Source organism: Budorcas taxicolor, chromosome 21, assembly GCF_023091745.1.
Source record: "Budorcas taxicolor isolate Tak-1 chromosome 21, Takin1.1, whole genome shotgun sequence".
Classification (NCBI taxonomy): domain Eukaryota; kingdom Metazoa; phylum Chordata; class Mammalia; order Artiodactyla; family Bovidae; genus Budorcas; species Budorcas taxicolor.
Window position 1 is genome coordinate 45,180,412 of NC_068930.1, and position 16,311 is coordinate 45,196,722.

At 37.7% G+C, this 16,311-nt stretch overlaps 1 protein-coding gene across 1 annotated transcript in view; it reads left to right on the forward strand.

Annotated features, from left to right (window-relative positions):
- Positions 1 to 16,311, forward strand: part of SCFD1 (sec1 family domain containing 1) — a 110,140-nt gene that overhangs the window by 1,585 nt on the left and 92,244 nt on the right. The window contains exons 2-4 of the mRNA XM_052659393.1: positions 5,931 to 6,001; positions 7,924 to 8,012; positions 11,175 to 11,265. Of these exons, the coding sequence (XP_052515353.1) occupies positions 5,931 to 6,001; positions 7,924 to 8,012; positions 11,175 to 11,265 (251 nt within the window). The remainder of the gene's footprint in view (positions 1 to 5,930; positions 6,002 to 7,923; positions 8,013 to 11,174; positions 11,266 to 16,311) is intronic.

The window sequence follows — 16,311 nt, forward strand, 5'->3', positions numbered from 1 at the left end:
TTTCCTCAGATGTTGCTTCTCAGGAGGCCTCTCCTGACTAAACACCACAACCATCTCTTCTACCTGTCGTCTCTATTTTTCTCCGTAGCATTTATGGTAATCTCACGTTTTACTTGCTATCTTTCTCCCGCCAACTAGAATGAAAGCTGCTTAATGAGAAGTAATTTTGACTGAATGTTGTGTTTAGTGCCAGCAGCTGGAGCGATGTCTGGCAGATGGTGAACACTCACTAAACACTGCTGAGTGAATAGTAAGTGTAGTTGGATGTGTAGTGAATGAAGAATGCATTCCAGGTAAGGGTGAAGCTGCTAGCGAAGTCTAGGACTGCAGATAGTAGGTTTGGTCATTTCAGTTACAAGCAGTGAGCTTAAGCCTTTAGAGAATTACTCTAATGAAAGTAAAATTGTTACTGTTTAGTCGCTGAGGTGTGTCTGACTCTTCTGTGACCCCCACATACTGTAGCCCACCGGGCTCCTCTGTCCATGGCATTTCCCAGGCAAGAATACTGGAATGGGTTGCCATTTCCTCCTCCAGGGAATCTTCCCAACTCAGGGATCAAACCCACATTTCCTGCATTGGTAGGCAGATTCTTTGCCACCAGGGAAACCCAAAATACATTTTTATATATATTGAGCATAGACCATTTACTTTATTAACAAATCCATGGTGTCAGAAGTTAGCCCAGGCTTACAGTTGGGGAAATTCACCAAGATGGAGGTAAGAAGGCAAATGTGGGAATATCTGCTGACTAGGGCTTCTTTCCATTAGTGAAGCCTTCTTCTGGAGAACACCATGCACCTGAAACTCATGGAACCCAGGCTGTGAATCTTCCTAGTGGTCCTCTGTTAAAGTGAAATATCATAACACCTGTGAGCTTCTGAAGTATGTCCAAATTATTGGCAATGTGTATTATTGTCTGGACATTAGGTACAAGCATTTTACCAAAAAATCATCTCTCTATCTCTGTACATATAAATATATTTATCACTGAAGTGCAGTCTCCTCTATTATTTTACCTGCCTCCAGAAATAAGCATTTAGTAGAAGTTTTTCTAGTGAGTGAAGATGGTGTAAATTGATACCCAGGTGATTTGAGTATTATAAACTCCTCTGGTAGGTGTTTATGTTGTAGATTATTCTGTATTAATAAAACCTGATTCAAATGCTTTTAAAAACTCAGGTAGATTTTAGGGTTCCCAGTCATTTAAAAAATTAATAAGCTACCCTCCCTTGAATATTTGGCACTCTCAGTTTCTTATGAAAGTATTCTTGTTGTTGTTCAGTTGCTAAGCCATGTCCTGACTCTTTGCAACCCCGTGGACTGCAGCACACCAGACTTTCCTGGCCTTCACTATCCCCAGAGTTTGCTCAAGCTCATGTCCATTGAGTCAGTGGTGCTGTCCAACCGCCTCAGTCTTTCCCAGCATCAGGGTCTTTTCCAGTTAGTCGGTTCTTCGCATCAGGTGGCCAAAGTATTGGAGCTTCAGCATCAGTTCTTCCAGTGAATATTCAGGGTGGATTTCCTTTAGGATGGACTGGTTTCATCTCCTTGCAGTCCAAGGGACTCTGAAGAGTCGTCTCCAGGACCACAATTCGAAAGCATCAGTTCTTCATCACTCAGCCTTCTTTATGGTACAACTCTCATATCTGTACATGACTAGTGGAAAAACCATAGCCTTAACTAGATGGATCTTTGTCAGCAAAGGGATATCTCTGCTGTTTAATACACTATCTGCTGCTCCGGCTGCTAAGTCACTTCAGTCGTGTCCGACTCTGCGACCCCAAGACGGCAGCCCAGCAGGCTCCCCCGTCCCTGGGATTCTCCAGGCAAGAACACTGGAGTAGATTGCCATTTCCTTCTCCAGTGCGTGAAGGTGAAAAGTGAAAGTGAAGTCACTTAGTCGTGTCCGACCCTTAGTAACCCCATGGACTGCAGCCTTTCAGGCTCCTCCATCCATGGGATTTTCCCAGGCAAGAGTACTGGAGTGGGGTGCCATTGCCTTCTCCGAATATGCTATCTAGGTTTGTCATATCTTCCCTTCCAAGGAGCAAGCATCTTTGAATTTCGTGGCTGCAGTGACCATCCTTAGTGATTTTGGAGCCCAAGAAAATCTGTCACTGCTTCCACTTTTTCCCCTTCTGTTTGCCAAGTGATGGGACTGGATACCATGATCTTAGTTTTTTGAATGTTGAGTTTTAAGCCAGCTTTTCCACTCTCCTTCACCATCATCAAGAGGCTCTTTAGTTCCTCTTTGCTTTCTGCCATTAGTGTGGTGTCATCTGCTTATATGAGGTTATTGATATTTCTCCTGGCAACCTTGATTCCAGCTTGAGCTTCATCTAGCCCAGCGTTTCACATGATGTACTCTGCATATAAGTTAAATAAGCAGGGTAACAATATACAGCCTTGACGTAGTCCTTTCCCAGTTGGAACCAGTCCATTGTTCCGTGTCCCTTTTTAGCTGTTGCTTTTTGACCTGCATACAGATTTTCAGGGCACTTCCATCTCTTTAAGAATTTTCTAAAGTTGGTTGTGATCCACACAGTCAAAGGCTTTAGCATAGTCCATGAAGCAGAAGTAATTGTTTTTCTGGAATTCTGCTTTTTCTGTGATCCAATGGATGTTGGCAATTTGATCTCTGGTTCCTCTGCCTTTTCCAAATCCAGCTTGTACATCTGAAAGTTCTCACTTCACATACTGTTGAAACCTAGCTTGAAGGATTTTGAGCATGACCTTGCTAGCATGTGAAATGAGTGCAATTGTGCGGTAGATTGAAGATTCTTTGGCACTGGCATTCTTTGGGATTAGAATGAAAACTGACCTTTTCCAGTCCTGTGGCCACTGCTGAGTTTTCCAAATTTGCTGACATATTGAGTGCAGCACTTTGGTATCATCTTTCAGGATTTGAAATAGCTCAGTTGGAATTCCATCACCTCCACTAGCTTTGTTCATAGTAATGCTTCCTAAGGCCCACTTGACTTCACATTTCAAGATGTCTGGCTCTTGGTGAGTGACCACACCATCGTGGCTATCTGGGCCATGAAGATCTTTTTTGTGTAGTTCTTCTGTGTGTTCTTGCCATCTCTTCTGCTTCTTTAGGCCCTTACAGTTTCTGTCCTTTATTGTGCCCATCTTTGCATGAAATGTTCCCCGATATCTTCAGTTTTCTTGAAGAGATCTTAAGTTTTTCCCATTTTGTTGTTTTCCTCTACTTTGCACTGTTCATTTAAGAAGGCCTTCTTATCTCCTTGCTCTTCTCTGGAACTCTGCATTCAGTTGAGTGCATCTTTTTCTTTCTCCCCTGCCTTTTACCTCTCTTCTTTCTAAACTATTTCTAAGGCCTCCGCAGACAAGCACTTTGACTTCTTCCATTTCACTTTCTTGGGTATGGTTTTGGTCATTGTTTCCTATACAGTGTTACCAACCTCATTCCATAGTTCTTCAGGCACTCTATCAGATCAAATCCTTTAAATCTGTCACCTCACGCTATAATCATAAGGGATTTGATTTAGATCATACCTGAATGGCGGCCTGGTTTTCCTTACTTTCTTCAGTTTAAGCCTGAATTTTGTGTTAAGGTGCTCATAATCTGAGCTACAGACAGCTCCAGGTCTTTCTTTTGCTTACAGTATAGAACTTCTGTTTGGCTTCAAAGAATATAATTCAGTCTGATTTTGGTATTGACATCTCGTGATGTCCATATGTAGAGTCGTCTCTTGGGTTGTTGGAAGAGGGTGTTTTCTGTGACCAATGTGTTCTCTTGACAGAACTTTTTGCCTTTGTCCTGCTTCGTTTTGTACTCCAAGGCCAAACTTGCCTGTTACTCCAGATATCTCTTGACTTCCTACTTTTGCATTCCAATCCCCTCTGATGAAAAGGGCATCTCTTTTTGATGTTATTTTTAGAAGATATTGTGGGTCTTCATAGAATCATTCTACTTCAGCTTCTTTGACCTTAGTGGTTAGGGCATAAACTTGGATTACTGTGATGTTGAATGGTTTGCCTTGGAAACGAACCGAGATCATTCTGTCGTTTTTTAGATTGCACCCAAGTAGTGCATTTCAAACTCTTTTGTTGAGGACTACTTAATGTCTTCTTAGGGATTCTTGGCTACAGTAGTAGATAAAATGGTCATCTGAATTAAATTTGCCCATTCCCATCCATTTTAGTTCACTGATTCCTAAGATGTCAGAGTTCACTGTTGTCATCTCCTGTTTGACCACATCCAATTTACCTTGATTGATGGACCTAATATTCCAGGTTCCTATGCAATATTGTTCTTTATAGCATCAGACTTTACTTTCACCACCAGATACATCTGCAACTAAGTGTCATTTCTGCTTTGGCCCAGCCTCTTCACTCTTTTGTAGCTATTTCTCGGCTCTTCCCCAGTAGCATATTGGACACCTACCGACCTTGGGGACTCATCTTCTGGCATCATATCTTTTTGCCTTTTCATACTGTTCAGGGGGTTTTCACGGCAAGAATACTGGAGTGGTTTGCCATTGTCTCCTCCAGTGGACCACAATTTGGCAGAACTCTCCACATTAACTTGTCTCTCTTGGGTAGCCCTGCATGGCATGGCTCATAGCTTCACAGAATTATGCAAGCCCCGTCGCCACAACAAGGCTGTGATACATGAAGGGGACATAAAGGTATAGCAAGATTTTTATTTTTCTTAGAAAACATTGCTGCTGCTGCTGCTAAGTTGCATCAGTCGTGTCTGACTATGTACGACCCCACAGATGGCAGCCCAACAGGCTCTCCTGTCCCTGGGATTCTCCAGGCAAGAACAGTGGAGTGGGTCGCCATTTCGTTCTCCAATGCATGAAAGTAAGAAGTGAAAGTGAAGTTGCTCAGTCGTGTCTGACTCTTCGCACTGTAGCCTACCGGGCTCCTCCATCCATGGGATTTTCCAGCAAGAGTACTGAGTCTGCTATAAATCATGAACAGAATGGCGATAAAAAACACAAAATGCTATAACATGTAGAGCATAACTTCTGTGATTATAGAATTGTATTTTTTAAATCAGGATTTATCAGTTACCTACCACATCTATAGGAAAGTCTCACTAGTGGATCTGACAGGATAAATTTGCCATAGAATGCACTCCAGGACAGCTGAAAACCAGAACTACTGTATGAAGGTTTTGAACCAATTACATATAGAAGATTTTTGTTTCTCGCAATACTGATCTTTTTAAAAATGATGTATATATGTATTTTTGACTCTACTGGGTCTCCATTGCCGCATGGACTTTTCTCTAGTTGCAGAGACTGAGAGTTGCTCTTCATTGCAGTGTGTGGGCTTCTCATTGTGGTGGCTCTTCTTATTACAGAGCCACGGACTCCTAGGGTGCATGAGCTTTAATACTTGGCGCACATGAGCTCAATAGTTGGCAATTTTCCGGGTCTCAAAGCACAGCCTCAGTAGTTACGATGCATGAGCTTAGTTGCTCCGTGGTATATGGCATCTTCCTGGACCAAAGTTCAGACCCATGTCTCCTGCATTGGCAGGCAGATTCTTTACTGCTGAGCTACCAGGGAAGCCCATCAATACTGATCTTAATCTGTTCATTTAGCCACACAATAAACAGACAACAGCTATCTGTTGAGGCCACTGCAAGTTCATGATTGACAGGATTTTTTTTTACATCTATATAAAATATAGTGTGGTATCATCAGGAGACATGGAAAAAGCTTCCTGAACATTTTTCACATTTTCGTGTGGAAACAGATGCTTACCGCATGTTAGAAAATCTAGACACATGCCTTTTAGCTGTTGATCAAACTGTCTTACAAAGTCATTTGTTAAATCTGTTTTTCCAGAGTGATTTGTGCATTTTGTTTTGAGGTAATAAGTAATAAATGTGGGAGGAAAGTGAAATCACAGACATTGGTAATATTTAATAAGACTGTTTTCATTTCCAGTGGCTTTGAAGCGTATGTTGAATTTTAATGTGCCTCATGTTAAAAATAGCACTGGAGAACCAGTTTGGAAGGTAAGAGAATTTTATTTTAATGGAGATTCTTTCTCTCAGCCCTTATTGGTGGTGGTGGAGGATATTTCTTATAATACTAAGAGTAACACATTTTAGTTGTAATGCGTGAATATTTTGCTTTTATTTAACATGGCTTCTTAATGTAAATCTTTTTTTTTTTTAATTGAAGCATAGTTGATTTGCAATATTGTGTTAATCTCAGGGGTACAGGAAAGTGATTCTATTATATACAGAGATTTCTTTCAAATTATTTTCCATTATAGATTATTACAAGATATTGAATGTAGTTCCCTGTGTTATATGGTAAATGCTTGTTGTGTATCTGTTTTATGTATACTATTAATAGTTTGTATCTGTTAATTCCACCTTTTTCTTCAAAGAGATTATAATGCGATTGATTTGGTTTAAACTTTATGAGATTATAGCCACTTTATACTTCTCTCTTTCTACGAATTAAGAGCAAATCAACTTGGTTACAGTTTGGAGTGTTTTGAAAACTTTTAAGAGTCCCTGTAAGTCATTTGGGTTAATGCTAATAAAGGTGATTAAAATCATCTATATTGAATTTACAGTTTAAGCTTTAGCAGGGTCCCTCATTTTCCTCTTCCTTCCTGTTTATTTGCAGTCATCTTCCTGTTGCCCTTTGCATTACTTATTATTTCTAGTGCCTATGTTGCTGCTGTTACTGCTGCTCCTAAATCGCTTCAGTCGTGTCCACCTCTGTGCGACCCCATAGACGGCAGCCACCAGGCTCCCCTGTCCCTGAGATTCTCCAGGCAAGAACACTGGAGTGGGTTCCCATTGCCTTCTCCAGTGCATGAAAGTGAAATGTGAAAGTGAAGTTGCTCAGTCGTGTCCGACTCTTAGTGACCCCATGGACTGCAGCCTACCAGGCTCCTCCTTCCATGGGATTTTCCAGGCAAGAGTACTGGAGTGGGTTGCCATTGCCTTCTCAGAGTGCCTATATTGAGCATATGAATTAAATAACTTGAGAATTTATGGGGTTCAGAATTGTGTCAAATTCTTTCCCTACCCATCACTTCTCTTATCACAAGATTAATAATATGGTATTGAGGTGTAAAGAAGAATTTGAATTCTGCAACATCCAACCTTTTGTAACTAGAGCAGGAGGATTTTCATAAATAGTCTTTGAACTTATTAAGCATTAGTTTTGAGAGTGACTACTTTTTGAAGGTGAGAGTCACTCAGTTGTGTCCGACTCTTTGCGACCCCATGGACAATACAGTCCATGGAATTCTCCAGACCAGAATACTGGAATGGGTAGCCTTTCTCTTCTCCAGGGGATCTTCCCAACCCAGAGATCGAACCCAGGTCTCCCGCATTACATGCAGATTCTTTAGCAGCTGAGCCACAAGGGAAGACTGATTTTTTACTTCTCTCTTTTAAGAGAGGATATATGTGAACTGGATAGGGGAGTGTATCTGAGTTTACTGTATGTTCAAAGTCCTTTATTATAGCTTAAGATATAATAAGCTATATCTTATTATAGTCTCTAGTATGTTATAGTCTCTAGTATGTTTTTTAACCTGGAAAAAAGTATTTTATAAGAAGAATTTACATGATAATTTAGCTTAACAAGAGTAATAACACTTCTAAAGAATGAATTACTAGGTAAGTGGACATTTTGGTAAATAATTGTGAAAAATATTAAATTGAGGTAAGTATAAGAATTCAGTATATTAAAATAAAACGTACTCAGACTTCCCTGGCAGTCCAGTGATTAAGACTCTGTGCTCCCACTGCAGGGGTCTCGGATTCAATCCCTGGTTGGGGAACTGACAGTCCAGTGTGGCAAAAATAAAACAAAATGTACTTCAACAGTATCTTAGTATTGGGTTCTCTATTGACTGTTCATTGATAATTATGTTTTAAAAACACGTGACTCTTTTGTTTTTAACTAGGTGCTCATTTATGACAGATTCGGCCAAGATATCATCTCCCCTTTGCTATCTGTGAAGGAGCTGAGAGACATGGGAATCACTCTGCATCTGTGAGTTTTAACATATTTCTAGAAATGGCATTTGTTTTCAAATACATTGTTAAAAAATATTAGCCACCCTGAAATCAAATTACTAGGGGTGTTTATTAAGAAAATAATGCTAGCTTATAGCACTTGTATATTGGAGAAGGAAATGGTAACCCACTCCAGTGTTCTTGCCTGGAGAATCCCAGGGACAGGGGAGGCTGGTGGGCTGCCGCCTATGGGGTTGCACAGAGTTGGACACGGCTGAAGCAACTTAGCAGCAGCAGCAGCATAGCACTTGTATATAGAAAACAACATTTTTTCCTCTTATCTTCTCTTATTAAACCTTTTATTTCCAAAGGAAAAAATAATCCTCAGTCTGAGAATTTAAATTTTCTCTTTGGTGTCTTTTCCTACAGATTAGTTTGCTCTCTATGTAAAGGAAAGGAACTGGTTGTCTGAAGGTCTCTTTCAGCTTTGAGATTTTTTTATTCTTTTAATTGAAATACTCTTTTTATAAGGACATTTCAATAATTGTGATTATTAATAGTAGCAAGAACATCGGCCTTGCTTGATGCTTGTATTTTCTCTCTCTAAATGGTCCCGTATTTATGTCGCATATAGGACTTACTTCAATGTTTGTAATCGTAGTTCTACCTGTTCTCCTCCTCTCGGTCTGTATTGTCACATTATTTTAGGTAAAAAGAAATAGAAAACACATTTTTAATTTCAAAGAATCACCCCCAATTCGTAATTGGATTTACTTTCCTCCCTTTCAAAGATGAGCAATGTTTCACAGTTGTAAAAATTTTTTGATGTCTGATGACAGGTAGAGCTTTCTGTTTATTATTCTTTGTAGTTACACTAATACTTAGCCTCACTATGTTATTTGGCTGTCAAAGTGGTCATATATGAAAGTAAAATAAGTACAGTTATCAAGTAAAACTATAGTTCATTTATTTCAGGGAGGAATAAGAAAAACACGCTTTTTTAAAAGAGGAATATCTAAATCGGTATATCTTTAATTTGAAAATTTTAAGTAACTAGGAAATAATGACAGTCAATCTCCAAAGGAACTTTCTGTGTTGTCTTCTTAACCACTGAATTTATTTGATTATATTCCTTATGATACGACTGCTAAAGCAAATAAATTGCGTTATTTTGCATACTTAGCCTAATAGAACAGGCTTATATTCTTGAATAGCTACTAATACTTTTATGTACTGAAGGAGTCCAATTTTATGGCATTGTAACCTATTTGCATTTTGGTTTTTTAGGACATTATCAGTTTTCATTCTGTGATATTCTAATATGTTGAATTATAACATGCTCTTATTGGGAATGTGATTTAGATCTCCAATGAATAACATATCAGAATCTAGTTAAATTCTTAAATTCTTCAGTTTTATAGTAAATATTTGTTGTAAATAGGCTATTACATTGATTCTAAAAAATCATTTTAGTTTTTAATATTTATGAAATTAGAGTCTGTCTTATTGATGCCATAGCATAGTTTAATGGGCACCATTTTTCTGTCTGTTTAATACATTGTAAAATTGATAGCATCTTAGGTTTGGTGAAATATAATATTTGACAGATTTTTCCTTTCATTTTTATGTCAGACTTAAAATACACATCTCTTGTTGGTGACTTGTGATGCTTATGACCTGAACTGAAGTTAAGGTTTATGCCATCCTTGAAAATGATGGTGTGTTTTAAGCATTGGTTATTTTTGCTGCCTTACTGTTTTAGGCAGCAAATGAATTTTTATTTTATTTTATTTTACAAATGAAAAGACAAAAGTTTGTAGAGTTTGAGTGATTGTCCCATTATTGTATAGGTAATTAATTGCAGAGTTGTGGACAGATTGCTTGGCCACTTATGCTGGGCTGTTTGTCTACTGAACCATAGTAGCTCTGAAACAGTGACTAACAAAAGCGAAGCCTCAGCACTTTTAAAGAGTAACAAGATATTCTGCCAGCTGAGAGTTGTGTGTTCTTGCTGCATACATGTTGCTACTGACATGAGAACATGAAAAGATTATTAATAAATAGCTACTCTGGTAAATTGCTATGTACCCTGTGTCTGACTGTTCTTCCTTTTTTTGCTGGAGAATGTTTCATCAGTTACTGTAAATCTGCAAATTGGTTTAAGCTGATTTGTAAAAAACAATAATTACAGGTTTCATTTCCAGATCACGAAAAGGTGGTTGTAACCTTTTAGATAGTTGGACAGTCATTGTAAGGTGACAGCAATCGGTGGCTGCCAGCACATTATAATCCTTTTGATGTTAGCAGCAGCCAGACGTATGGAAAGGAGTTACTGACTGTGGACTCACTGGCAGCATGGGCCTCTTTCACTCTCTTCTTCATAGAAGGATGACTGAAATATTTGTATATATAAAAAGATATATGTAGAAGATTGTATATGGGATATTGCTTACAGAAGGATGACTGGAATATTGTAGAAATAGAATATTTCTCTTGTTTCCTGATATAAAAACATGGTAAAATCTTACAGTGGTGAATAAAGACATTTTGTCATTCATTTGCTATTGGGATATTTGAATGACTATACTTCCTGAACTGTAAAAGAAAAAGCTATCAAATTGTACAGTCTATGAGATGCTTAGCTGATCTCTTATGCATTCTCATGAAGCAATAAATAGAATGATATATATTGTCTTAAAGATTTAAGGAAGCATTCCTATACCTTTCATTTAAAAAATGTGCTTGATTTTATTTATAGCTAAATTTTTTATCGCTTCTAAAGATTCTAAAGACAGTTCCAGCTTTCTGTTTTCCCTCTCTTAGAGAATAGCAGTTTCCTCCCACTTACCTCCTCCCACCATATTTCTATGAAAAATGGAAATAAAATTGATTTTGAATGTTCATTAGTTCTCATTCAGAGAGAATATTGGTAGAAGGGACTCTGACCGTAAGAGGTATTAGAAGTAAAGTGATTGAAGTAGAAGAAATTAAAACTGAGATTAGGATCTTACTAATAAATAATATTAACATTGATACAAGAGGAAAGATGGGTTAAATGATTAATTGTAGTAAGAGCTTTTAGAGCACAGGTCACGTCCTTGAACTGGTAAACTTCTAGTTTGAGAAGTACTGTTTTTACCTATCTTTTTAGATAAGTCACTAAGAAAAAAGTAAATTTTATATTCTTTACATCTTATAGGCTTTTGCACTCTGATCGAGATCCCATTCCAGATGTTCCCGCGGTGTACTTTGTAATGCCAACTGAAGAAAATATTGACAGAATGTGTCAGGTAACATGAGTTCTTATTTTCTTGATTCTTGAAGGTGGAAACTTTTTTTTTTTTTTTAGATGTCCATTGTGAAAAATCAGAAATTTCCTTACCCAATTTTCCACTTTGATTTCTGAGACTATCTTTGAATATTCTGTAGACTGAAAGATTTAAAATTTTTTGACTGATTAAGCACTATATTTATTGAAAATAACCCTTGCCTTAAAAAACAGAATACCTAACTATATTGGCTTTAATATAAGAATAGGAATATAATTCTAAGAATAGGAGGTCCAAGTTGGTACAGCAGCTCTGTTAGACAAAGATTCAGGCCTCTGGTATCTTTTTGACCTATCATCTTTAGTTTGTCATTTTCTGTTGTCTTGGTTGTTGCTTCACATACACAAGGTGGTAGCTGCAATTTTAGATATCACATCTATGTGATATAGGCAAGAGGAAGGAATGGACTATGATAGCCCTGACTCCTGATTTTAATCAAGAAAGCTTTCCCAGAAACTCCCAGAAGACTTTGGTTTATATCTCATTGCATAGAATTAACATGAGGGGAGGTCACAAAAGTTAAGCTTTAGATGAGTGTATTGCCACCCCCAAATAAAATCTTTTTTTCTTTTAGCAAAGGAAAAGGGGAAATAGATATTGGATAGGTACCTAATAGTGTCTGCAGTAAGTCACAGGCTCTTTACTTGCTGACTGTTGAATCAAATTTCTGTTTGTTTGTGAAGGTCACATATTTTGTGTCCTATATAGCTAATAATGCCCAGCTTTCTTTTACCCTGCATAAACCTCGGTTATGCCAGTTTTTGAAGAAGTACAGTTTATAAGTCCTTTCCTCTTTCCTTGTTTTAAAACAGCTTTATTGAAATATAATTCACATACCATACAATTAACCCTGTTTTGTTTTGTTTTTTAAAAAACAGTAAGACAGATTTTATTGAGCCTCTGGCATTAGTGCAGAACTGAGCTCAACTCCAAATACAGCAAAGACAATCAGGGATTGATAGCCGATGGGCAGAATGAGGGGCTCTATGGATGGGAGATTACTAAGAGGAATAACCTATTATTGAACATTTTCATCACCTTAGCTATTACATCCCTAACCCCTGAACCCCCAACCCTAAGGTACTGTTTGTTTCTGTACATTGGTCCATTCTGCATATTATGAATAGAATCATGAATATTGTTTGTTGTATCTGCCTTCTTCCTCTTGGTGTAATGTTTTCAAGATTGATCTATACTGTAATTGTATCAATACTTCTTTCCTTTTTATTGCTGAATAATATTCAATTGTTTGGATATACCAGATTTTAACCATTTATCATCTGGTTTGCTTCCACCTTGTGGCTCTTGTAAATAATGCTTCTGCAAACATTTGTGTACAAGTTTCTGTGTAGACCTATGTTTTGATTTCTCTTGTGTCTGTGAGCACCTAGGAATGGAACTGCTGCATCAAGTGATAACACCGCGGTTAACCTTTTGAGGAATTGCCAGACTATTTTCCAAAGTGGTTGCATCACTTTTTATTCCATCCAGCAGTGTTTGAGGGTTCCAGTTTCTCCAGTCCCTTGCCAGCAATTTTTATTATTTGACAGTTGATTGTAGCCATTCTAGTGAGTGTAAAATGGTATCTCACTGTGGTTTTGATTTGCATTTCCCTGATGATTTATATTAAACATTTTTACATATGTTTACTGGCAGTTTATATCTTTAGAAAAATGTCTATTCATGGTCCTTATCCAGTTTTTAATTGGGTTATTTTTTTATTATTGAGTTGTTAAAGTACTTTATAGATTTTGAATTACTAGACCTTTATCAAGTATATTATTTGCAGAAATTTTCTCCCATCCTGTGGGTTTTCCTTTCACTTTCTTAGTATCCTGTGGAGCATTAAAAAGTTTTACTTTGGCTTTATTTTTTTTTTTTTTTAATTTAATTTTATTTTATTTTATTTTTCTAATTTTAAAATCTTTAATTCTTACATGTGTTCCCAAACATGAACCCCCCTCCCACCTCCCTCCCCATAACATCTCTGTGGGTCATCCCCATGCACCAGCCCCAAGCATGCTGTATCCTGCGTCAGACATAGACTAGCGATTCAATTCTTACATGATAGTATACATAATAGAATGCCATTCTCCCATATCATCCCACCCTCTCCCTCTCCCTCTGAGTCCAAAAGTCTGTTATAGACAGCTGCATCTTTTTTCCTGTCTTGCATACAGGGTCGTCATTGCCATCTTTCTAAATTCCATATATATGTGTTAGTATACTGTATTGGTGTTTTTCTTTCTGGCTTACTTCACTCTGTATAATCGGCTCCAGTTTCGTCCATCTCATCAGAACTGATTCAAATGAATTCTTTTTAACGGCTGAGTAATACTCCATTGTGTATATGTACCACAGCTTTCTTATCCATTCATCTGCTGAGGGACATCTAGGTTGTTTCCATGTCCTGGCTATTATAATCAGTGCTGCGATGAACATTGGGGTACATGTGTCTCTTTCAATTCTGGTTTCCTCGGTGTATATGCCCAGCAGTGGGATTGCTGGGTCATAAGGGAGTTCTATTTGCAATTTTCTCTTTGGCTTTAAACTCATTTTAAGTTTATTTGTTCTTAAGTTGTTTGTCCTGTGGTGTCATATTTAAGAAACAATTGCCAAGTCTCTTGTTTTCTTTGAAGATTTTTATTATTTTGACTCTTGTATTTAAGTCTTTGATACTTCTTGAGTTAGTTTTTATATATACTGTAAGATGGTTGTCCATCTTCATTCTTTTGCCTGTAATTACCCAGTTCTCCCAGCTTCCTTTTTGAAGAGATTATTCTTTCCCCAATGAACAGTCTTGGCAGCTTTGTCAGAAATTAGTTAACAATAAATAAATTGATTTATTTCTGGACTCTTGGTTCTTTTTCATTGATCTCTGTGTCTGCCCTTATGCCAGTACCACACTGTCTTTAATTAGTCTTACTTGGTAGTAGGTTTTGAAATTGGGAAGTTGAGTCTTCCAACTTTGTTTTCATTTTGGCTTTTCTGGGTTCTTTGAATTTTCGCGGTAATTGTAGGATTAGCCTGTCAATTTCTATAAAGAAACCAGCCTGGATTCTGATAGAGATCTCACTGACTCTGTAGATCATTTGGAGAGTATTGCCTTCTTAACAATATTAAATGTTCTGATCCATGAGCATGGGTATCTTTCCATTTACTTAGATCTTTTAATAATGCTTAGTAGTGTGCAGAATGTAAATGTTCCTTCTTTCACTAAATTTATTCCTTTGTATTTTTTAATACTATTGTAAATGGAGTTTTCTTTCTTTGGCTGTGTCGGGTCTTAGTTGAGGCATGCAGGATCTTCGTTGCATCATGGGGGTCTTTTGTTGCGATGCACAGACTCTCTAGTTGTGGCGTGTGGGCTGCAGAGAACTCAGGCTTAGTTGCTCTGCAGCATGTGGGATCTTAGTTCCCTGACCAGGCTTTGAACCCACATCCCCTGCATTGCAGAGTGGATTGTTAACTACTGGACCACCAGGAAGTCCTGGAATTGTTTTCTTAATTTCATTTTTAGGATTGCTCGTTGCAAGTTTGTAGATACCCAGTTGACTTTTATGTATTGATCTTGTATGCTGCTTTGTTATTCAACTTCTTTTGAAATGTCTCCATCATTCTTTGATCATTTCTTTACTTTCTGACATAATAAAATATACCAGTCTCATTTTACACTTCTCTGTCCCAGCCCAAAATCAACCATTTGTTGGTTGTTTTTTTGTGGAAAGTGGTATTCAGAAATTGGTGTTTGCCTGGAGAAGGAAATGGCAACCCAGTCCAGCATTCTTGCCTGAAAAAGTCCATAGACAGAGGAGCCTGGCGAGCTGCAGTCCATGGGGTTGCATGACTGAGCACATATGCGTGAGGGTGGAGAGAGATAGGTTGATAGCAATAAACTGATAGAGCTTAAAAAAAGAGAGAAACTGGTGTTTGAGCATTAGATACTCATCGCTGCCACGATGTCACAGTTCCTAGGCCCACTCAATGGAAAGAGCTAAGAAATTTATGTGTATCTGTATTTAATGCTTTATATCTTCCTACTTTCCTCTCTAGATAGATAGACAGACAGACAGCCTTCATAATTCAGTTCAGAAGTGCAGGATTCATTCCAGCTTTTCCTTTCTCCCTTTACAAATTGATCATTTCTCTCTCACAGTAAGAAACGTGGCTCCCAATATCCTCAATATAATTACTTATTTATCCATTCTCTCAATTCTCAGTTTTAAACCAATCTCCCAGTCTTCGTTGAAATGCTGCTCTGCTCAGCTACCTCCCACATACAGGCACCAGACTCTTAGCTTTTCATATTTCAGCATTTTCAAAAATCATATGTATCTTAAAATTGGTGGTGTGTTTTAGAATTTTATTGGCAGTATTAATTCTTCCTTAGTGCTATGGAAAACAGTGGTGCCTGTTAAAATTGACAGTATATTAGATTTGAAACCATATACATATTTAACTGTGAGTTTAAGATAAGTAAATTTGATTTCAGAACTGAATAACTATAAATGATGCTATTTTTGGATGATCATGAAGGAATACTTCTAGAATTGGTCATTAGAATGATAACATTTCTGTGTACAATCATGGCATACTAGAACAGTAGAAGGTAGTGTCTGCCACATATAATAAGCATTTAAACTATGTAAGAAGGCAGGAATCCTGGAGTAGGTAGCCATTCCCTTCTCCAAGGAATATTCCCAACACAGGGATCCCGAACCCAGGTCTCCTGCATTACAAGCAGATTCTTTACCATCTGAGCCACCAGGCAAACCCTTTAAGAAGAACATAGATATGCTATGTGAAAGCAGTTTTGTGCACTATTTTAATGAATAGAATTTTATTGATAATATAACTTTAATCATTAAAATATGTTTCAGTTTTATCTGGTAACCAAGTAACCAGCACTGCTTTATAAATTTGTTTTCCTGGGATACTTTTTTTCTATCCTTTGTATAACCTGTCTTTTGAACATGTATATTATCCTCAGAAAGCATGCTCTTATTG